Source organism: Apus apus, chromosome 2, assembly GCF_020740795.1.
Source record: "Apus apus isolate bApuApu2 chromosome 2, bApuApu2.pri.cur, whole genome shotgun sequence".
Classification (NCBI taxonomy): Eukaryota; Metazoa; Chordata; class Aves; order Apodiformes; family Apodidae; genus Apus; species Apus apus.
This window is the reverse complement of record NC_067283.1, coordinates 37,870,009-37,894,100: the sequence shown is the minus strand read 5'-3', so window position 1 is coordinate 37,894,100 and position 24,092 is coordinate 37,870,009. Positions and strand designations below refer to the sequence as shown.

Below are 24,092 nucleotides of genomic sequence, written 5' to 3'. Positions count from 1 at the left end.
TGAGGAGTGGCTGACACACCAGGGGAAATTTAATGAAATACAACAGGGGCAAATGTATAGTGTTGCATCTGGTAAAGAATAACCCCATGTATCAATATAGATTGGGGATTGACCTGATGGAGAGCAGCATAGGGACCTGGGGGTCCTGGTAGACAGAAGGGTGACCATGAGCCAGCAATGTGCCATTAAGGCCAAGAAGGCCAATGGCATCCTGGGGTGTATTAGAAAGGGTGCGGTTTGTAGGTTGAGAGAGAGAGACCTTCCCCTCTACTCTGCCCTGGTGAGGCCACATCTGGAATATTGTGTCCAGTTCTGGGCCCCTCAGTTCAAGATGAACAGGGAACTGCTTGAGAGAATCCAGCACAGAATCACAGAGATGATTAAGAGAGTGGAACATCTCCCTTATGAGGAAAGGCTGAAGGAGCTGGATCTCTTTAGCCTGGAGAAGAGGAGACTGAGGGGTGACCTCATTAATGTTTACAAATATGTAAGGGGCAGGTGTCAGGAGGACAGAGTCAGACTCTTCTCAGTGATGTCCAATGACAGGACAAGGAGTAACGAGTGCAAGCTGAAGCATAGGAGGTTCCACATAAACATCAGAAAAAACTTCTTTACTGTGAGAGTGACAGAGCACTGGGACAGGCTGCCCAGAGAGGTTGTGGAGTCTCCTTTGCTGGAGACATTCAACGTGCCTGGACATGTTCCTGTGATCCTGCTCTGGCAGGGGGGTTGGACTAGATGGTCTTTCAAGGTCCCTTCCAACACTTAAGATTTTGTGATTCTATACTATTAACCCCTTTTCTAATTTCAAAAGCACAATATGTTTTGCTGTCATCTCAATTTCTAATCCCTGTTAAAAAAAAAAAAAAAAAAAGAGATAATCCAGAGGTAAAAATGTATCCAGTAGCCAACTGAACCTCTTTACCCATAAACAGGATTATTATATCTGAATCAGTTAATTTTTCTGTGCCAGTATTTTTCTCGTTAGGCTTGATTAAAAAAAAAAAAATAAATCCAGCTAGGATTAGACATGTGATCAAACTGCAGCATAATAACAATTTAGCATTAGTCAGATGATTCAGTAGCTGCCCATGGCACAGTTTTAGATTGCAGCCAGGTGCTAGGTAATATAAACCAGTTTACCTATCTTTTTACTGTGAACTAAAAGAAGTTGAAAAATCCTGCATCTTTAGGGCAAGTAGTGCACATATAAGCAATAACCAGGGGATTGGGTGATGCATGACTTCTTATTATTACAGTAATTCAATCCTGTGCATCAGACCTAGATGATTTAGGTATATTAACCCCACTGATCTTCAGAGCAGAGAGTTTCCTACACCTCCTCCCTCTCCTAGATGTTATGACTGGTTCCTCCCTGGTTTATTATTTTTATCTTATTTTATGTGGTTTTACATTGATTGTCTTTAGATAGCAATACTTTCCCCAAAGTCCAAGCTGTTCAATCTATCTGATTATTTGAGCCAATGTTATTTAATTATATATGCATAATGGTATTAAAATCTGTCCAGAGAGCTGTAAGTAAAGATTCTGGGAAATATTACTGCTATATTGTTTGAGGAACAATTTATCTGACCCTATATAAGCTTTTATTTTTCCTATTCTACTGCTCCTGTAAGCCTAGATGTTTCTTGTAAATTTCCTGGGTCAATTTGTTAAACTGGAAGTTTGTTTTTTCAACTCAGTATGTCCCCTTAAAATGTCTTTTACCACAATTAGTTTGATGGTTTGCTTTTAGATGCTGACATGATAAGGAGAGGAAGACAATATTTGTTTTAAATAGGAGAGGAAAGCAATCCTTATTCTACACCGGTTGTTGAGTGATCCAGGCTACTATGACATCAAATAAAGTTTACAGAGAATAAATTCCAGGAATTAAGTAATGAAAACCATAAAAGTAGCGGGTTTATATGGTAAAAAGATAATTTCTAATAAAATATAGAAATAATTACATATAACAAAACCACATCTTTATAACACCCTGTTGCAGCTGCTGAAAGAAAAGCAATGTTTTCTTTTAAGGAAGGTGTAGCAAATGCCAAAGAGGTACTAAGTAACAATGAATACAAACTACAAAAAACTTGACATGAAAGTCTAGACTGTTTGGGAAAGAAAAAGAAAACACTGCAGGCAGGATTAAGAAAAAATATTAGGAAAGAAATGCTAATGTACAACTTCAGTTTCTTTGCTCTAGTGGCACCCCATTATGAAAGAAACTAGTATTAATCTTGCAGAAAAAACAGATGTATACAGTAAATATTTCTTACCCAATTCTAAAGATAACTATTATTTTATTTGTGGAATAGAGCAGCAAAATATAGTTGTATCAAATCAGATGATAAATTACAAGCCTAACTCAGAATCAGCAGGTAGTGACATTTTAAACCAGTATTAAAGACTTAACATGACACCACTTCTGCAGTAAATGCTGTGTATTTCTGCCTCTACTCATGAGGTTCCCATCACCTTACATGTGTTTTTTCAAATACCTTTATCATACATAATCCACTTGCTTTGTTTTAGGTGTTCCTTCATAAAATCAGATTTCAGAAAGAAGCTTTTTTGGTACTTCTCTAACTACTTCTTTTTTTTTTTTTAATTTTATATTTAACTTTGATGGTACATGGCACAACATATAAGGACCCCATCTTGTAACCAGTTCACCAGTAGTTTAAGTCAGTGTCATTCACTTTGGCCTCAGGAAAAGTAGGAATGCTCAGATGAGCAGTTTTCTTGACTTAACTGTAAGGTATCTCCCAAGCTCTGGAGAAGTAAACCGAATTGTGGGGCAATGATTTCTTAAAACTTTGGATAAGCATATAAGCATACATTTTGTTTTTATTTAAAGAGAAGCTGGCTAACAATGTGCAGCAATGACACTACACCTCAGCAGAGGAAGACAAAGAATCAGCAGAGCCAATACAAGTCAATACCTCCCTTATTACAACATTTATCTGTTTCTACCTGAAGGTACAGAAATGTTTCCATAGAAATGATAACTTCTAAGTTCTTGTGGCTTATGCTTGTCTCCCCTATGTCCAGGTGGATTTTTTTGTGCATGGAAACAATATCTTGTGTGCAGACTAGCATCTGTGCTCCTTACAAGGGTATTGGAAAATTTTCTAACAATAGAGCAGTTTTGCCAACCTCTGTTTGGTGCTTTGAGTGAGAATCTTTATAATATTTGTTACTGCTTTGCAACATAAACATTTTGTACTGTGCATTCATCTTACTAGGTAATCCACAGTTCATGAAAAATTTATTGTGGCCTTCCCTCCCTAATACTAGGTGTATCAACAATGTCAATCTATTTTGTTCCATGTTTTGTTCATATGTATTCACAGATGAGATAATTTGATGCTCAGAGATGAATTGCCAAAGATTATTTCAAACCACTCCCTTGGTGTCTACCTGAATTTTAGCATATTAGGGTCTGAAAGCACACTTTCTAAAATATGGTTCAAAGCACAGCCATTTCAAAATTAATGAGTTCTCTTGGATGTGAGGGCCTCTAGACACGGATGTTTTTTTACTTGACCTTCTATGCACTTGCAAGGGTATGAAATGATAGTCATAACAATGAAAAAGAACATGAGGGGGAAAAAGGAAACAAGCACAAACCTTCCAATTTAAAGTAAATCTAAAAAACCCTGTAACATTTAATACTATCTCATCTGATTCAAACTGATTTTATTTAAATGTATATATTTTCAAAACAATACTATACACTTGAAAGACAATGCAAGTCATGCACGGTGATATGAATTTCTACTTGTTTTGTACCATATTTGATTAGCTCTACATATTAAAGATCTGAGACTCAAGGACTTCATATGATTTAAGACAGTTTTGGAAAGATTTTGACTCATTTACATTTGTGATAGACACTAATGGGTCAACAAGTCTCTTGGCAGTATAATGCAACACAAATCACAGCATTAGGGCTTCTAGACATGCTGTTTTTTAAAAATGAAGTTGCAGATTAAACACTTTGGTAAATTGTATTTAACAAGAGAGAGATACACATACAAGCAGAAGCAATCTTACTGACCATAATTAATTTTCTCTCTTGAAATCACAAGTCACAGATAAAGTCTTCAGACAAGCTCGTGTGTGGGAAGAGCTGGGAAAGGATGGGTTAGCTGTCATTTTTTTCCCACAGGTAGGCAAAGGAGTACTTTGTAGAAAATAATTTATAATTTCTGTTGTCAGCATGTTTCTAAATAGCATAATTTTATAGCTATAATTAGTATCTGGGATTCTCCATTTCCCACTAGAATCTGGATGATTCACAAATAGAAAACTAAAATTAAAAGTTAAAGGTCAGTTATTTTTATAGCTCTACTCTCTGCAGTTTTTTCTGGCCACCTTAGGAGACAAAACACACAGATACCTTTGACCTCATCCAACAAGCAATGTATTACCATTACCCTGAATGCATATTTCTTCTGAACCATCACATTAATCTCAACTGCTGTTGAAGACCTCCTATTCAAACTCCTATGAGTGAGTCTGTGCATTTAGCGATAAAGTATTGACAATTTTTTTCCAGTAAAATTACTGTCTTCAATTAAGGTATTCAATATTTTTTTTAATGCAAAGAAACCCCATGAACACCAAAACAAAAAAACAGAATGACAAACCAACCAAAACCCAAACCAACCAACCAAAAATACCCCCGCAAAACCCCAAGCAGTATCTGAAAACTAGAATGAAACAGTTGGGGGAGGAAAAGCACTATACCACATAGTTCCAGAAAAGTAGAAGTAATGCAATTGGGATTTTATTACTATTAAAAAGGAATGAACTGGGAGAGAGATTCTCCCAGTTTTCCAAAAGAGAGAAAACTTTACAAACATTACTGAAAAGAAACCAAGATCCATTATGTCTCTTAGAAATATTGAAACTTTAGCCATCCAGACATACCTATCTACAAATGAAAGACCTTGGTATTGTCTATGCAAATTAAGGGGCATAAACTGACATCAGTAATGTAATAAAGCAGGTAATCTCACTCCCCAAATGAAACACTTTCTAAAATAATTTTTTTAATGTGTTTGCTTATATACACTAGTGCTAGAAAGATTTTCTTTCCATGTATTTATGATATTAAGACAACTAAAACAGTAAAAAGATTATATAACTAAACTAGTTTTAGACTATCGTTGGGTAGAGGAAGCTCCCATACTTATGGGAGAATGTTAGAAAGTGTTTGTACACCTTAGAGAGGAAACGACATCTGAAAGTGCATTCCAACACCACACAGAGCAAGTTATAGAAACACTAGCATATAAGGGAACTATCAAGTAAAAAATAATTTTTCCTCCATGTGAGAAGCCTGAATTACGTTCTCTCTTCAAACTCTTCCCCAGTGACATCACAGAATGGCTTGTTATTATTATTCATCTTCTGTTTAGGTTTTAGAGAAATTTAAAGGCTAAAGCAGTTAAAACTTCAGCTAGATGTGCTTTTTTTCTCATTAATAATTTAATTCAGATCAACAATCCTACTTATAAGCACCCTAACTCGGGACAACACTTCCATATGTATTTTTATCATGCTTAAGTATATACTGAATAGCAAACTGGATAAGCCTAAAAGATTTTTTTAGCCCCTAGATTTATTCAAACTCTTCTGCTTTAAGGAAACCTTTAGCCTCTACCCTACTATTTCCCTTGAACTGATAAGCACACATCTCTCCCTCTTCTTGTCATGCCTCTGCTCCCTTTGAAAACACAGTTTAAAAATGAAGACCTTGTTAAGTCCAAATAAGAGTTTACACAAGTTATGTGCATAAAAGGAATACTTTTCTATATTCTGAGAAGTCTTAATAAAATCAAAGCAGATAGAATCTTTTCCCCCCTATCTGTGGTTAGAGACTTGTAACAACTCAATCTGTGATTGCAGAGTTGCTGTGCAGCTGAGGGTCCCATCTCACACAGATCTCCTCACTGACTTTCTAAAGCAGCAACATCATCAAAAGAGTTTTACTCATTGACTTTTTTCAAAGCACATAAATCATCCACCAAAGATGTGCTTGTCAGAGCAACAATGCCCTGAAACATATGCTTAAATTTATGCTTACTCACAATCTTACTACATTCAACGTTTACAAATGTTCTGAGTTGTATTCATGCTGCATTTTAACAGACAAGGGACCATTCACAGGTGACTGTAAACACACTTTTCATTAAATTCAATGCAGAGATTTAAATGCAGCATAAAAATTTCCTGAAAATACTTCATAAATCTTTCCTCAGAGCCACAAACTTAAAAACAGATAATAACTTTAGAAACAAATATTTTTGGGAAAATGGAGCCACCGTTGAAACTGTAGGGGAAGAATATTTGTATGCTACAGTACAGTGTGGTTACCAGTAACATAATCATACAAAGTACTAGAAAGTACTTTATACACTGTTCTTTGAACGTATGTAGTTGCAACCAGAGTTTGATTTCCTTGATTAATGAACTAAAGTCTAACCAAAAAATATGTAGTAAAATTTACAGAAAAACTTCTTCCTTTTATTTTTCATTACACAGCTACTTTACTGATCCCAAAGATACCATTACTTTGACTTACTAATATAAGTATTCTATATTTACAGCAAAAGATAGAAATAGAAAAGTAGCACTGAGCAGTGCACCATCTGTCTTTCTTCCAATGAATATTACAACACATGAATCAGTTAGATACAGATTATATTCTCTTGTGCTCAGATTCTAACAAACACATTCACAATGCAGAACAGTTCTCTGGACCAGTGTGTAGTGAAGGATATAACCATTATTTCCTCTTCAATATTGTACATTCTGAGAAAACCTTAAATGTTAAAAAGATCCCAAACAAACCCCAAATATATCTTACCAATGATAAAAAGAATTTCCACTGCAATGTCACTGACAGTTGTGCTTCGAGTTGTAGACAGCTCATCATGGCCAATAAAGCAAACATTGTAAGGTACAGTCACAGCAACATAAAACGTTGCCAGTAAAATAAGCCAGTCCCAGCCAGCTTTAAAAGTGCTAAAATGCAACAATATGAATTTGGATTTTTTTGCATCTGAAACTTTGTATTCTGGAAATGCTGGTTTATCTACAAAAACATTCTGAAAAAGAGAGAAAAAAATGAAATGAGACAAAACAATTATTCAATCATACAGACACATTTCATTTCTTCCAGTGCAGAAATGTTACATAGTCTTATACAGGCAACATGCTAAGTCCTCATACTTAGACAGATCTGCTGATGAAATAATTTTATTGAATGTTGGGGCAGGAAGAGGAATAATAAGGAAGAGATTAAATAGAATCAGGAGGGCACTGAGTCTGGCAAACTACTTCTTCCTCGTTTGGGAGAATTCTGACTGAAAAGCAATGTTTTCCTGCTGGACAGATACATCTTCCTTGTTTGTCACAGCCTTTCTCATTGTGTGCTTCCTTTAAAATACTGAGCTCCTTGCCTTCTCCATTCTTGGTTCTCATTTACGAATCCTAAGGGCTGAATTCTCGTTGCTGTTAACATCATCCCATTTTCAATCACAGAGAAGAAAATGTTCCTCTTATGGCTTCTGATTCATAGCTCTAAGTATCTAGGCACTACAGGCAGTAAATTAGTATGAAAAATGATTAAACCAGTATAACATCTTTTGCACTAGGATTTTGACAGTACAGGAAGGTAACTAAAAGCTATTTAGAAGTCATATTCCTAAATAATATTACTACGCTATGAAAATATCATTGGGAGACCTGGTCACATTTTGAAGAATTTTTTTGTTAAAAAAATTTACAGTTTTTCAACTTCTGAATTTTAAAAATATTTTTAGCCTAAGATTTTTAACATTTAACATCTTTTAACATTTACATTCAGTGGAATTGACTGTATGCCCTTTGAAGCATATACCAGTTGTGTATTTTCATGTCCTTAACCTATACCAAGTTTTTTCTGGTTTTAATTTGTAACATAATAATATCTAGGAGGATGTATTTGCATGGCAGCTTAGTTTTGTTAGCCAGGAAAAGGAATATGCCCAGTGGCAGATAATCTTTTCAAGGTGTTCATAAGTTATCTATTTTGGCTACTTTTTCCATTTTCTGTCTTTCAACCCCCTAAAACCATAAAAAAAAAAAAATCCAAAACAAACAAAAAGGCCATTTTTTTCTTGTGGTTCTGTCAGAGATTGCATATTTTTGTTATTACAATAAGCTAACAAGAAACTAAACAGTGTTGTGAAATTCTAAGAAAAAACTCTTTATGCTACCCCAGCTTCTAATAGCTATAGGATCTCTTTGTTGGAATAGGCTCTCAGATACTATTCTAGCAATTTTTTATATGTACATACTGATTTCATATGCATCTCTACTTTTCCTCTGCATTAGCTGTTCTTAAACACTGCTCAACAGAGCAGGAGAGTTGTTTTTTTCTCCTGGCTGTATTTCCTTAGAAGTATTTGTGCTGCTATGTCTTCAATTTTGTCTAATGTTTTATTTTTTCTTTGCAACATTAACAGGCTGTTTTATGAACTCACTTACTAGTGCTAGTTACTAGGGAAGTGCAAAAGTAATTTAAAGAAAGAAACATCACTATTTCAATTAGGAAATGAAAAGATAAATTTACTCTGTACAAAGTTGGAGACATGCACATGTAAAGTTGCACAAATGAAGTGTAATTTTCCAGAGCTTACAGAGCATAGAGATTTTCAGCTCTAGTAGTATCTTCAGTTTCTTCATTATTTTCTTAGCAAATAATAATTATTTAAATGCAATAATTGGGATTATAAGGTAAACTGGAACCTGAAATTTAGTTATGTGAAATTTTATAATGTGGGTGTCCTTGGGATAAATTAATGTCTGTTTACCGTATGATTGGCTAATTGCACTGTCTTGGCATATGAAGTGTAACAAAAACCATAGTGGACCTGCCCTTAAGTATGCCTTACTCCTCTTGTTATCATAAAATTAGGATTAGGACATTTCTCAGGTACTCACTGACCTTTTACAGCACTATAGAAAAAAAACAAAACAAAACAATACAAATGTACAAAGAGTACATTTTTTTAAAAAGAGAAGAAATGCACCTACATTATTAATCTTTAATTTGTTCTTCTCTCTTCTTTGTAGATGTCCAGAGATATGATAAAGGACAGCTCTACTCCGTCTTCGTGCTGACTCAAAATGTGACCCTGCTCTTCCTCTTCCTTTCCATTTTTCTGCCGAAGAGAAGCAAGAGTCCATTAAACATCAGGAAATGGCACTCTGACCTTTGGGAGCTGAACTACTGACATTTTAGACTTTTGTAGAAATAGAGCTAAATGTAAAGACTGCACACACCTTTTCTTAGTTTTTTCCTAGGGTTTTTTTGCTTAAACTTTTGCAGTTAAGAAAACAAAATCAATCTCCTGATGGGCAAATAAAAAACACTGTAAAATTGTTATTGTCAAATACCTTGCTGAAATTCAGAAGCATGTAGTTACAACATATCATTTCACAGAATCATAGAATGCTCTGAGTTGGAATGGACCTTAAAGATCATTTAGTTCCAACCCTCCTGCATGGGCAGGGACACCTCCCACTAGATCAGGTTGCTCAGGACCCTGTCCAACATGATCTTGGACACTTCCAGGGATGGGGCTTCCACAGCTTCCTTGGGTACCTGTTCCAGTGTCTCACCAGCCTCACACTAAAGAATTGCCGCCTAATGTCTAACCTAAATCTCTCCTCTTCCAGTTTTAATCCATTACCCCTTTTCCTCTCACTGCATGCCCTTGTAAAAAGTCCATCCCCAGCTTTCCTGTAGGCCCCCTTCAGGCACTGGAAGACCACTATAAGGTCTCCCCAGAACCTTCTCTTCTCCAGGCTGAACAATCCCAACTCTCTCGGCCTGTCCTTGAGGGAGAGGTGCTCCAGCCCTTCGATCATCTTTGTGGCCCTTCTCTGGACTTCATCCATGAGCTCCATGTCCTTTTTATGTTGGGGGCTTGAGAACTGGACACAGTACTCCAGGTGAGGTCTTACGAGAGCCCAGGACATGGTTGGCTTTCTGCAAGCACACATTGCCAGCTCATGTTGAGCTTCTCCAAGCTCAACCATCATCCCCAAGTACTTCTCCTCTGGTCTGTTTTCAATCCATTCTCCACCTAGCCTGTATTTACACTTGGGATTGCCCTGATCCACGTGCAGGACCTTGCAGTTGGCCTAGTTGAACTTTATGCAGTTTGCACAAGCTCACTTCTCCAGCCTGTCAAGGCCCCTCTGGATGGCATCCCTTCCCTTTAACATGTCGACCTCACCACTCAGTTTGATGTCATCAGCAGGCTTTCCAAGGCTGCGCTCAATGCCACTGTCCATGTTGCTGACTAAGATGTGAAATAGCACTGGGCCAAGTACCAACGTCTGGGGAACACCACTTGTCACAGGTCTCCATCTGGACATCAAGCCATTGATCACCAGTCTCTGAGTGTGACCATCCAACCAGTTCCTTACCCAAAGAGTGGTCCATCATCAAATCTATCCAGTTCTAGTTTTGATACCAGGATGTTGTGTGGGACAGTGTTGGAGGCTTTGCACAGGTCCAGGTAGATGACGTCGGCTGCTCTTCCTTTGTCCACTGATGCCATGACCCCATTGTAGAAGGTCACCAAATTAGTCAGGCAGGATTTGGTGAATTTTGTTGGCTGTCACCAGTCACCCTTTATTTTCCATGTGCTTTAGCAGAACCTTCAGGAGGATATGCTCCATGATCTTGACAGTCACAGAGGTGAGACTGATGGGTCTTTAATTCCCTGGATCTTCCTTTTTTACCTTCTTGAAAATGGGAGTTGTTTCCCCTTTTCCTGTTAGTGGGGATTTCTCCAAACTGCCAAGAGTTTTCAAATATGATGGACTCATAGATAAGAAAAATGTTCTCTTTACTGTTTCAGAAAATGAAAAATCTCTTGTGGTGTATTTTTTTTAAAAAAGAATCTGACTTGTACTACACTGCCATTATGTCAGAATATGCTAATTTTCAAGCAGTTCTTATATTCATACACTTAAGATTTCTTTTCCCACCACATGGTCACTGACGTAATCACTTGACACATTCCTTGGTGACATTAAATTCATTAAGAGTAAATACTGAACACTGCTTCGGAAAGTTCTGGGTTTTTCCCCCTCCGTTCAGATGTCTGTAATTTTCAGTCATGAGATTAAATTTAGTTCTTGCTTGTACAACAATAAATTCAAAGTAACTCCAGTGGCTCTGATGGAATTACAATGAATGATGCCAGGGTAAATGAAAGTGGACATTTTGTGATGTGTCAGGATTAAGCAAAAAGGAATTATGGGAATACAGGAAGAAGCCCTCTGTCAAACAGGTTTAATTAAAGTCAATGCAATGTATACAGATTAAAGGGAGAAAAAAACTCAAAGACCAATTAGCAGAGCCAGAAATTAACTACAGGCAAAATAGCTACAGCTTGATACCTGCCTAGAAAAGCAAGAAAGATTTGAATTATAAAAGACTGATGTATTTTTGGCTCTGCAATACAAAACCATACTTAATAAGAAATGTAGGAAGCAACATTTTTCAAACTTCTCTCAGAAGAGTGTTTCACATAATTAAAGCAAGAACCCTTTCCAGTTAAGGATTTCCTACATGTCAGTAGAGGGAGGGGAAACCCCCCCAAAAAAAAAACCAGACAAAAAGGGAAAACACCATACTTCCTCATCTGTAAATTGGGTGCCTGCAGGTGGTTTAGAAAACTACAACTGCAACACATACAGAGAACACATACAACTGCAAAATTAAGAAAGGTTAAACAAAAAGGGCTATTTCAGAAAACTGAGCTAAATACATGTGTTGTTTTTTGTTTTGTTGGGGTTTGTTTTGTTTTGTTTTAAATTCATCTCTCAGTCACCAAACAAATTTAAATTCAAACTATACTTTAAAAGTCTTCTTAAATTCTGGGTGAGGACACAGAGCTAGTCTGTTTCTCTGAGCAAAAATGAATTTAAGTCTATTGAATTGACTCTCCACTCTAGTATTGGACAGCTGTTGTAGTCTGTTTTTGTGATATGACTGAAGTTCTCTTTAAAATTATTTACAGGACTCTCTTTCTTCCCTTTCTCAACCTAAAGTGCCATGTTGGATGAGGTGTCTCATATCTAATATCTCTCCACGTCCTTAGCCTACAAAGAACAAGATAGTCCATCCTGATAAGTGGTAGGCGTCACAATCTAGGTGATGTGATGTGTTTTAAGATCTACACCAGGCCATCTTGTAGAAGACAGCTACAGTGCCTTCAGAAGGAGTTGCTCTGAGTACTTTCAGCATCCCCAGCAATACAAAGCTTTTCCTGTGTGGCAGTGGACCCCTACCTGTGGTCAGCCTTGAAGGTCTTTTCTTTACCCCCCCATAGATCTCCTGTCTTTTTAAAGATTTTTCTTTCAATGGCCCCTTTTCCAGAATAACAGACAACTTTCAAGATCTAGCTACACAATTGCCTGATACAACAGAGTAACAATGCCTCAGATTTGCCTTTCTCTTACATGCTGAGCACTGAGCTGAAAGATCTCCATAATGCCATTTCTTTCCAGAATGGCAATAACTGCTATGGAGACAGTAGATGTGCATATTCAGTTAAAGTTGCTCCTTTTTTTCTTATATACTTATTGGCAGTTTTTTAGTTCCTTATAAGATTTTAAATTTTATAAGCCCTCAGCCTGATAATGTTTTGCTTTAGATTGATCCCATCTCTCCTATGTAGGAGCCAGCCACTAAGAATTCTGTACTTGTTACCCTGCTCAGGCTGTGGAGCTAGGTATGGCACTTAGAATCATGCAAGTTGCATATTTGCACAGTAAATGACTTCCATCACAGGCTGATTCCACTATTTGCAAACGATTAATACTGGAAGTCACTCAACTCCTAGAGACAGCAAAGCACAGATAAAAAAAAGGAAAGTGTGACATTCATTATGAAGTAGTAATATGTTTCCTTTTTAAGAGATAAAGATTTTTTTTTTAATTATACTTACTAGTACTGAAAAAATTACAAGATGTTTATGCAGATAAGATGCCATATGACAATGCCAACACTGGAGCACATGTCAGTAACATAACTAAAGTTAGTGAATGACATTTGGGAATTCTCCTACTTTCTGATCTTCCCAGTGCCTTTAGGAAAACAAGCAATTCTGGTCCCTAGTTAACTACATTGTTCACCAGGTGTGCCTCTGTACACATGTGATTATTGTCAGTAACATTCATTCTTTTCCTGTTGTAATGAACTTGCAGATCACTATTCAGAAGGAGATAGTTTATTTTTTATTAAAAAAACAGGTGTTTTTTTCCGGTTCTTAAAAAAATGTAGGTACCTGATAGACTTGTTTTTCTCTTTCCATATCTGAACAAAAAGATGCAATATTAAATCCAACTATAAGCAGAAAGTTGCTTCAAATACAAGTGTTTTATTTTTACCAGCAGCTTAAAATCAAAAGGATTTCTCATCTCCCCAAATAGTGTGACAAATCATCATTTAAAAAAAAAATCTCAGATTTGGGACCTATTTCCTCAAATCAGGACACACTTCTACACATCTCTTCCTGTGTGATGATAATATTGCCCCAAAAACAGCTCTTAAAAAGGATGCTTTGCAATTTAGTCTTATCTCTCCTTTTCTTTGCTCAGAAAAGTAGAAATTATTTTTTAACTCTCCTTGCTGTCTTTCTGTGTTAGTTTTGCTTTAAAATGAGATTAGGTAAAGCACCACAACCATCGCACATGATGATTCCAGAAGTCTTTCCTCAGAAAAGAAACAAAATTGACAACTCTGCCAATTGCAACATTACTCTCATAACAACTTAAGATCTCTTATGATCTTGTAAGTGGAGGTTGCAGTAAAGAAGCACAATTAAACAGAAACATCTTTGTAACTGTTGAGTTTGTTTTTTTTAAGTACATGAGACATCAATTGTCACTTAAAGTTAATGGAAAGTGGAAGCATAACTCTTTTCTTTTGCCTTTGGAAAAAATAAACAATTTACTCCTTAGGTATAAAATAGAAAAATAAAATCTGGCGAATTCTGATAAGCTCTACTAGGTATATACTGCCCTAGCAATGCAACAGAACTGTAAACTCAGCTTTACTGAACAACTTAAAACCAAATCTATGTCTGCTCTCCTTCAAAGCACATTAGACTAGTCAGAGCATAACACTGGATATAGTCCAGAATACTTCATGGTTTATAAGACTCTTATTCCCCAAATTAAGTATGATATATTTGAATCCCTGAAATGTGAAATAAAGTGTTTAATCATCAAATGGGAGATAAGACTCATATTGTTATTTCAATAATGAAGGTCAGGTAGTAAAAAACAGAAGATATCACAAGTCCTTACTGAGGCAGAGCTGGATGTGGAGGAGGGCTGCTCAATACATGGTCAAGAGAGTCCACTGCAACCTGCTAGCTCCCAGGGGTCTTCCTTCTCAGGACAGCTGAGAGGGTGACAGGAACAGGCTCATGGTACAGGAACTCTTCTACAGGCACAAGCAGGCTGCATAACACCCTGAACACCACCCTGCTCTTGTCCTAGGTCTCCAACCCTGTGCTTGGCTGTAGTAATGAGTGTATATTAACTCAATCACAGAATCACATAATGCGTGGGGTTGAAAGGGACCTTTAAAGGTCACCTAGTCCAGCCATCCCTGCAGTGCACAGGGACCTTTTTTACTGGGGATGGGGTATCCTTCATGTACTGGAAGGCTGCTAGGTCTCTTTGGAGCATTCTCCTCTCTCAGTCTTGGTATTTTTCCTCATTTTTCAAAGCATTATTTGTATCCCTTTGAAAGAACAGCCTCCACTTTTTCCTCAGGTTATGCATTATTGCAACAGAAGATGCTTTAACTTAGACCCCCACCTAGATTTCCTTCTGGTGTGATTAAATGCCCAACATGCTTTTGTATGGAATCATCTCCCAGTCAGATCATGGACCATTACCACAGAAAGTTTTTTGTACCAGTGTGGGTGGATGCAAAAAAGAAAATTAGTATCTAGCATTTCATTTATATTACACATGAAAATCCAAGAGATTTATCTGTTATTACCTAAGCAATGATAAAGTTAGAGAATAAATACAAGCAACCAGCACCTCTCATGTTTAACTCAGAACAAATATACTGAGAATACGCAAATGGTATAGAGAGGGGCGTAAAGTAGTCTGAGGGTTTAGTCCTGGAAACACATGCACACCTGAGTAACTTGATTCACATAAGACAGTTCTACCAAAAACTCCTGGGACAGAGTTACCTTAAGAGCTGCGAGGCTGCAGACTTGGACTTCTTAGCAGTATTTCTGTAATTTTTGTCACCCCTTTGAGTACAGTAGCCACCGAAAGGATGGAGTTCATCACTAGGGGCAAGATCTTAATTGCTGCTTTTTTACATCTTCACAACCACATTAGCTCCATGCTCAAGCTTGTATTCCAGCCCCAATTACTTGAGGGCCACTGCTCTCTTCTTTCTTTCAGAGGCATTAACTATCCTCTTCAAAGAATATAAATATAACTATCTGAAGTCATGACATGCAGCATACCTGACTGTCCACATAAGCAAAAATAAGAAAGATGGTGTAGACAAAGCTATCTTTAAACACTTGGCAAGGAAGCGTTCTGAAGAAAAGCAGTGAGCTACAATCAGATGACTCTGGATTTACATCAACCCCACAGTGCCCGCTATCTGGAAAATTATACTTTTAAGGTGTAAGTAATAATGTAGTGTATGCTTTCATTCATAGGTTTGCATAAAGTAGTGAGATGACTTCTTATCTCTTTTGAGATCCAGGAGGAGGCCTACAGAAAAGCTGGGGAGGGAATTCTTACAAGGCCCTGTAGAGAGAGAATAAGAGCTTTTAACTGGAAGAGGGTAGATTTCTATTAGATATTAGGAAGAAATCCTTCCCTGTGAGGGTGATGAGACACTGAAACAGGTTGCCCAGAGAAGCTGTGGATGTCCCCTCCCTGAAGTGTTCCAGGCCAGGTTGGGTGGGGTTTTGAGCAACCTGGTCTAGTAAGAGATGTTCCTACCCATAGCAATGAGGGTGGAACTAGGTGATTTTTAAGGTCCCTTTGAACCCAAACCATTCTGTGATTCTATGACATGAAACAGCAGGTAATGAGAGCTCCAACCTAAAAATAAAATAAAATAAAATCATAGAAATAATATCCTTTTAATTGTATGAACTGGATCTCCTTTTGAAACACAAAAAAACCTCAACAAACCAAAACCCAAACAAATAAACAAGTTAGAACAAGATGAATGGACTTCCTTCATTGCTAAGAATTACCCAGTTACAGACAGACTTGAAGAGATCCGTGATGCTGCTCTGCGTACTCTCTGGAGTACTGTAGAAAGACATAGTAACCAGGCTAACACTGTGACTTTGAACAACTGTTGGTTGGACCATTCCCTCCTTAAAACATAGAGGGAGGGGCACATTCATGTACCTGCACAACCCTTCCTACTGCTGAATTTTGAAATCAGGCAGGGAAATAAACCTTCCCTGTTAGCTTTCCTGTGTTTTTCTCTAGGGTGCCATAACTTGGCCCAGTAGCACAGTGAGATGTTGTTAACTGGAATATCTTACAAATGCCGTACTGTTCCTTTCTGATTCTGGGTTCAATTAATTTATTAAATAATTTCTTCATCATTTATCTATCCTACAACTCTTATCTGTAAGAGGCTTCCTGTAAGAAGTGCGATCAAGATTTTTTTTTTGTCTTTTTAATACAAGTCTTGAGAAACCCTCATAATTTGCAATCTAAGCTAAGGAAAACCATAGGAGAAAGTGGGATCTTTGCATAGACACCCATGAGTAACCGACATGCCATAAAATAAATACAATGGTGTCAACAGGAAACATGATGGTACTTAATCATATACAGTATCATTAACAAAAAATACATTTCATAGGCAGTACTCAAAAAAAACCCCCATAAACCCAAGGAAATTTGAACCCAGACAATTAGGGTAGAGTAATGCAAAAGAATTCTGGATGAACTAAAAAAAACCTTCAAAAACAGATTGTACAGAAGGCTGGTATGAATTTCTCTAGGCTTTTAAAAACCTTTAGCTGACTTTCAGGTATTATCCTTTGAGAGATAACACACCAGCAGTTATTGATACAGAGAAAACTGATAAAAGTCTGGCTTGGTATCAATAAAAGCACTACCACGGGCAACAGGTTGCAGGAGATGTGTTGGTTGCATGACACATTCTTTCTGTCAACAGCCAAATATTCACAGAACTATTAGCTGTGTGGTGGATCCAGGCTAGCCTCTAGCCACCTTTTTATTGTGTTAACTGTTTAACTGATTCAATAAGAAGATATACTTAAAACACATACCAGTTGAAAAATTGTAAACATTAGAGAATATTTTTAAAGGGATCAATTTTAAACTGAATCAACCATATGATTTGCATAATTTTAATATTTTGACTTCAGAGAAAATTCAGCTGTAAACAGGCAGAGAAAATAAGCAGTAGAATACATTTCTACTACTGCTTCATGAATAAGACCTTTAAACAGTGGTATACTTACAAGATAAGAAATTCTTAACCACATTTTGGGCTGCCAATTCTTCCATCATGAAGAAAAAAAAAAGGGGGGGAGGAAAAGACACACAAAGACCAGAAGAAGGGATCTTTCTCTACCTCCATTTTTGTGGTTGATGGGTGTACACTCCTAAATAAATATATTGGTCTATTTAGATGTCAGTGTTTGAGCCTATCTCAGAAAACTGAGAATTAATTAAAAAGTAATTCAAATAGACACATCTTTCTTCAGCTTCTTGTATAAATTGAGATTCAGCAGAATTGCCTTTAAGCTATTTGCCCATTTATGACCTAGACAGGCTCGAGAGTTTGGCAGGGAGAAACTTGATGAAATTCAACAAGGACAAGTGTAGAGTCTTCCATCTGGGGAAGAACAGCCCCATGTACCAGTACAGGTTGGGGGCTTACCAGTGTAGGAGAAAAGGACCTGGGGGTCCTGGTAGACAGGAGGATGACCATGAGCCAGCAACGTGCCCTTGTGGCCAAGAAGACCAATGACATCCTGGGGTGTATTACAAAGGGTGTGGTTAGTAGGTCAAGAGAGGTTCTCCTCCCCATCTATTCTGCCTTGGTGAGGCCACATCTGGAATATTGTGTCCAGTTCCTGGCCCCTCAGTTCAAGAAGGATAGGAACCAGCTTGAAAGTCCAATGCAGAGCCACAAAGACAATTAAGGGAGTGGAACATCTTCCTTATGAGGAAAGGCTGAAGGAGCTGGGTCTCTTTAGCTTAAAGAAGAGGAGACTGAGGGGTGACCTCATCAATGTTTACAAATATGTTAAGGGCGAATGTCTGGAGGATGGAGCCAGGCTCTTCTCAGTGATGTCTAGTGATAGGACAAGGGGTAATGGGTGCAAACTGGAACATAGGAGGTTCCACGTAAACATCAGAAAAAACTTCTTTACTGTGAGAGTGACAGAGCACTGGAACAGGCTGCCCAGAGAGGTTGTGGAGTCTCCTTTGCTGGAGACATTCAAAACCCTCCTGGACGAGTTCCTGTGTGATGTACTCTAGGTGACCCTGCTCTGGCAGGGGGGTTGGACTAGATGATCTTTTGAGGTCCCTTCCAACCCCTAAGATTCTGTGATTCTGTAACTTATGAGTACTACTGCCTTCTCTGGGTTTTAGCTAAAAAATAGCAGAATTTCTTAAAATGAACTATTCAAACTCAAAAATAACTATTTCTTAATTAGATAAAAATAGTTTATTTACCAGCTTATTACTACACAATTAGTCATCTCACAAATGGCAAAACTGCAACTTTTATTATGCCACCAAGTTTGAAACATGTCTATTGATTTAAGTGAAGCAAGTCAGCATATGTAGCTCTTACAGAAAAAAAATGTAGGGTTGAATTTACAGCTCTGTAATCACTTACTATTTCAGTTATTTTTTGCTGTGACTTTTATTTCCTGGAACAGGTTTTACTTCCCACAGTGAATCCTAGCTCATGGCAAAGGGATATGCTCATTTATCATATCAAGCAAAAACACAACTGTATTGACACAGAGAATATTTTAAATATATTTTTAAACTTAGAGCTTAAATATTTCCAATTATTTAAGTCACTGAGAAAGTTTTCATTTACTTCAATGAGTCTTAATGTCTGTCTTTCTGTGCAATGATGTTTAATTAATTCAGTTACATACTTTATTTACTAATGTTTTGCCCTCTAGAATATGAGGAAGGTTATCTGTAATCTGAGGTGATCATGATTTCACAATCATTGATCTTTGCACAAATTAATTTAAACGAAAATATTTGCATAGAAGTTCATGGTAAAGTATAAACTTGCTCACTTAAGTGAAAATAGAAATATACAAATCTGAACAATATAATGAAAGCAAGTCTTTTGAAAATACTTGTTTTCTTGATATATTTAGCTACAATTTGGAACCACATCAGTCACCTATAAAAATGTTTTGTTGTCAGTGTAACTTGTCCAGAGCTTATGCAGGGCAAAAAAATAGCTTTAAAAAAAAATAAAATTGTTTTAAGAGTAAAGACATAAATTTGAAAGCCTATAATGCTGCTGTGTATGTTTCATGTGGTCATTGAAACACCCAGAAGGTATCTCTAAATCACCTCTCAAGGAATGAGATTTTCAGACTATGAAAGTGACTGCTCATAAACCAAAACTGTTTTACACCCTTAGTTATACAAGGCAGGATGGTTGGTTGGCAGCTGTAAAGCTATCTTTGCTACAGCTAGGCAAAACTCACCTCTGATAAGCCTTATTTGCTGAGTCTTTATAGGACTTCAGAATTGCTCTGACAAGCTACAGCATGAACTACATCCAGTGTAACTGCAATTACAGGTGAATTCTGCAAATGGTTCAAGTTCTCTTATTTGTGTTTCTGAAAACAAAGTACATATGCAATATGCATTATAGTCTTTGTGGTCACATAATTAACACAAAGTAAAACACCAGGCCATGTCTAGGTCTGTGAAAGCCTTCAGACATTTCTTCCTTCTCAGATTTTTTCATAGAAATAAAACATTTATGTACAAAAGTTTGCAGACCTTCTACTTCTTCAAAAAAATCTTCCTCTGCCCCTCCAAAAACTCTCAAGAAAGCACCTACCACACACACAACTCTGAAGAACTCTTCTAATTGGCAACACACATACTAAACCTATTCCCTGTTTCTTCCATGCATTCTGTTAGTCTCATGAGGTTGAGCTAGAAAACTCTAAAAGGAAAATCTGAAGAAATTTTCCACTAAGTCTGCCATTAACCTTGTCCAACAAACAGAAAAGCAAGCAGGAACTGGTGAGTCAATGAAGCAATTTTATCTATTTAGAATACTGTACATCTGGGTGAATGTATGTCCCCCTCTCAAAATCCTGCCTCCTGACAAGGATAAGGAGCTTTAAACCAAAAAGTGGTGCCTTAAATATTCACTGCTATAGTTTGAGCAATCAGAGGAGACAGTAATTAAGGAGAATAAATCAAAGTGCACATTACAGAATTTCTTAGAAGAGCCCATCCTGCCCCCAGCAGACTTTTTAAATACAAAAATCTGGAATGTAAAATGGTTGGCACATGGTATGTCATTTCTGGCACACTGAAAAGAGCAAGCCTTTCCTCCAACAAATGATGCATAACCAAAATAAATCTGTTTTCTCAGAAATTTTCTTAGACCGAACAATCAATAAGAAGCCAGAAAAAACTAGCCAGTTAAAACATAACACTGTAGTTCAGTTTCCTCTGTGGTGGGAAAGCATGTAGTTCAGCTTTTAATCCACATTATCACTAAGGTAGAAGTGTCTTTGTCAACAGGCAGACCAATCTGGCAAGGAGGCCTTCAAACTAGGAACAATAGGGGGAGAAGATGATGACCAACAAAGAAGAGAGGAAGCAGTGAAGTAGACTGACAACTGGCTGAACTGCTGGGCTCAGAAGGTTATGAACTGCAGCCTGAAGTCCAGCTGGAAGCCACACAATAGCATTAAGACTGGGGCATTTTGCTATGGGAAATACGGTTTAATTTCTTCATTTATGACCTAGAAAACGGGAAAAAGTGCACTCTTGGCAAGTTTGCAGATGGTACAGTCTGGGATTGAGGACTTAAATGTTTGTGCTGCAAGAAGATCAAGAGGGACCTTGTCAGGCTGGAGAAATGAGGCAACAGAAACCTCATGGAGTTCAACAAAGGAAGGTGTAAAGTCCTGCACCTGGACGGAATAAACCCATGCACTAGGACAGGCTGAGGGCCAACCACTTGGCGAGCAGACTTCTAAGTAAGGACCTGGAGGTTCTGGTAGACACCAATTTTAACATATTGGGAAGAGAGCTGTTAGGAGGATGAGGGAGGTGATCCTGCTCCTCTGCTACACTGGTGAGACCCAGCTGCAGTGCTGAGTATGGGCTCCTCAGTACATGAGAAACATGGCCACAAAGATTAGGTGTAGGAAGCATGTGACAAAGGAGGAAGGGTGAGAGAGTTGGTACTGTTCAGCCTAAAACAAAGAAGTGTCTGGGGGGAATCTTACTAGTATAAATATGTGAGGTAGGGCAGGTAAGGAAGACAAGGACAGAATCTTCTCGGTGCTGCCCAGCACAAAAGAGAAGTATAGGAAATTATGTTTAAATATGAGAAAAAAAAACTTATTTAGCTTTATGAGTCAAACCTCAACCAGTCAAACTGTGGAACAGGCTGCCCAGAGTAGTTGTGGACTCTCCATCTTTTGTTATATTCAGCACACATTTGGACATGGTCCTAAGCAACTTGTTCTTGCTGATCTTACTTTAAGTAAGGGGCACTGGAGCAGAACATCTCTAGAGATGTCTTCCCACCTCATCATATGATTCTGTGGTTACTATCCATTTGCACACATTTTTGTAATAATGCTGGAATAAAGTTGAGAAAATATCTCATAAAATTTTCTCAATGAAAAAACAACAAATGGATTAACAATTAAGGAAAGAAAACTTTTCTGAATGAGTCAACAGAGGAATTTTAGCAGTTATTATAACAGTAGAATTCTACATTTATATAAGCCAAATTATTACATATTTGCATACAGAGTAGAGAACTAAAAGTAGTTGCAGACTAATTAAAATTTAATTTCTCTACCTGGATTCTTGGAACTTTAATAACTTTCAGCATGTGTCCAAGTGCCTTATGGAAAGTTCATATACAGAAACAAAAAGCACTGACCGTGCCATACCACATTGGAGTCCAAAATTAAAGTCTGAAATTTTCAGCTTAACAAGTTTTCCTCCAAAAGGAAAAGGAACTCTTAACCAATTTAACAAATTGCAGCTCATCATAGGTAAGGATAGTAAAATCTCCGATAAAATTGTTTAAGAAAGAGTTTCTGAAGGAATCATTATTTTTACATAAAAAATCTCTTCATAGAATCATAGAATGGTTAAGGTTGGAAGAGACCATAAAGATCATCAGGTTCCAACCCGCCTGCCATGAGCAGGGACACCTCACACTAGACCAGGCTGCACAAAGCCTCATCCAACCTGGACCTCCAGGGAGAGGGCTTCCACAACCTCCCTGGGCAACCTGTTCCAGCATGTTACTACCCTCATGGTGAAGAACTTCTTCCTGATGTTCAACCTAAATCTCCCCTCTTTCAGTTTAAAACCACTATCCCTTGTCCTATCCTTACCCTTTCTGCTGAAAAGCCCCTCCCCAGCTTTCCAATAGGTCCACTCAGGTACTGGAAGGCAGCTATAAGGTCTCCCTGGAGCCTTCTCTTCTCCAGGCTGAACAACCCCAACTCTCTTAGCCTGTCCTTGAAGGAGAGGTGCTTCAGCCCTTGGATCATCTTTATGGCCCTTCTCTGGACCCTTTCCAACAGGCTGAAGGCTCCGGAGCTGTACACAGTACTCCAGGTGGGGTCTCACCAGAGCAGAGTAGATGGAGAGAATCACCTCCCTGGCCCTGCTGGCCACACTTCTTTTGATGCAGCTCAGGATGGGGTTGGCCCTCTGGGCTGTGAGTGCACACTGGCAGCTCATGTTGAGCTTCTCATCTACTACCACCTCCAGGTCCTTTTCCTTAGAGCTGCTCTCTATCCATTCTCCCTCCATCCTGTATTTGTGCATGGGGTTGCACCAACCCAGTTACAGGACCTTGCACTTGGTCTTGTTGAACATGAGGCTGGCACTGGCCCACCTCTCCAGCCTGTCAAGGCTTTCCTATGTATTGAAAAGGAAAGACCATCAATTTAATTAAAGATTTCAAATTCAGGAAGAATAGCTGAGTTGCTCTTCACAATAGTAAATAGAGATATTATTAAGCAGATGGAAAGCAGAGGGTATTTCTACAATAAATGGGTAGGGGAAACATATTATTGAAAGCAAATTCCCATTAGTGAGAAGCTGAGGCCTTTAAGAACATCACAACTAAAAGAAGAGAGGGGCAGGGGGAAGAGGATGGTAAATTAACTTAAAACAACCAAACCAAAGCAGCCATATAAGAGTTGTAGACTGTCATGGCACTTTTAAAAGACTGACAGAATTCTCACACACGTTTTTTGCCTTTTTCTCATATGACAGTCTTGGGACAAAGTCTGCTCTTCCCATTGGCTGCTGGGGCTATTTTTGCTGGAAACTTCTATACAGAAGAGCAGAAAAAGATTCTGTTACATTCGTATTTAGCATGAGACATTCAAAAGAAAAGGTCACAGATGCTATCTGACATTTGGGCTGGGTAAAGGGGAAACCAGGCAAAAAAGGTGGACTTTTGCAAGGCACATTGGCACAAAAGAGCAACAGAAGTTGTGTGAACAGATAAAACAGATAAGAAAAGGTCTGCAGAAAATCAAACAGGGTATCAACTCTTGATGCCTATAAAAGTAAAAAGCCAATCCACAAGAAAAGAGAGGTCATAAAACTGGGAGAAAAAGCTCAAGAAGGTGTAATTTTAAATGTACAAGGAGAATAAGGTTTTAGAGAATGAACAGGTGGTATCAGAGGTAGAAAAGATGTGAAGAAGAATGAGTCTGGAAAAGACTTTTGGAGGC

At 37.8% G+C, this 24,092-nt stretch overlaps 1 protein-coding gene across 1 annotated transcript in view; it reads right to left on the bottom strand.

Annotated features, from left to right (window-relative positions):
• KCNH8 (potassium voltage-gated channel subfamily H member 8) overlaps positions 1 to 24,092 on the bottom strand; it is a 185,631-nt gene that overhangs the window by 84,849 nt on the left and 76,690 nt on the right. The window contains exons 4-5 of the mRNA XM_051612214.1: positions 9,100 to 9,227; positions 6,887 to 7,127 (exon numbers count right to left, since the gene is read on the bottom strand). Coding sequence (XP_051468174.1) covers positions 6,887 to 7,127; positions 9,100 to 9,227 — 369 coding nt within the window. The remainder of the gene's footprint in view (positions 1 to 6,886; positions 7,128 to 9,099; positions 9,228 to 24,092) is intronic.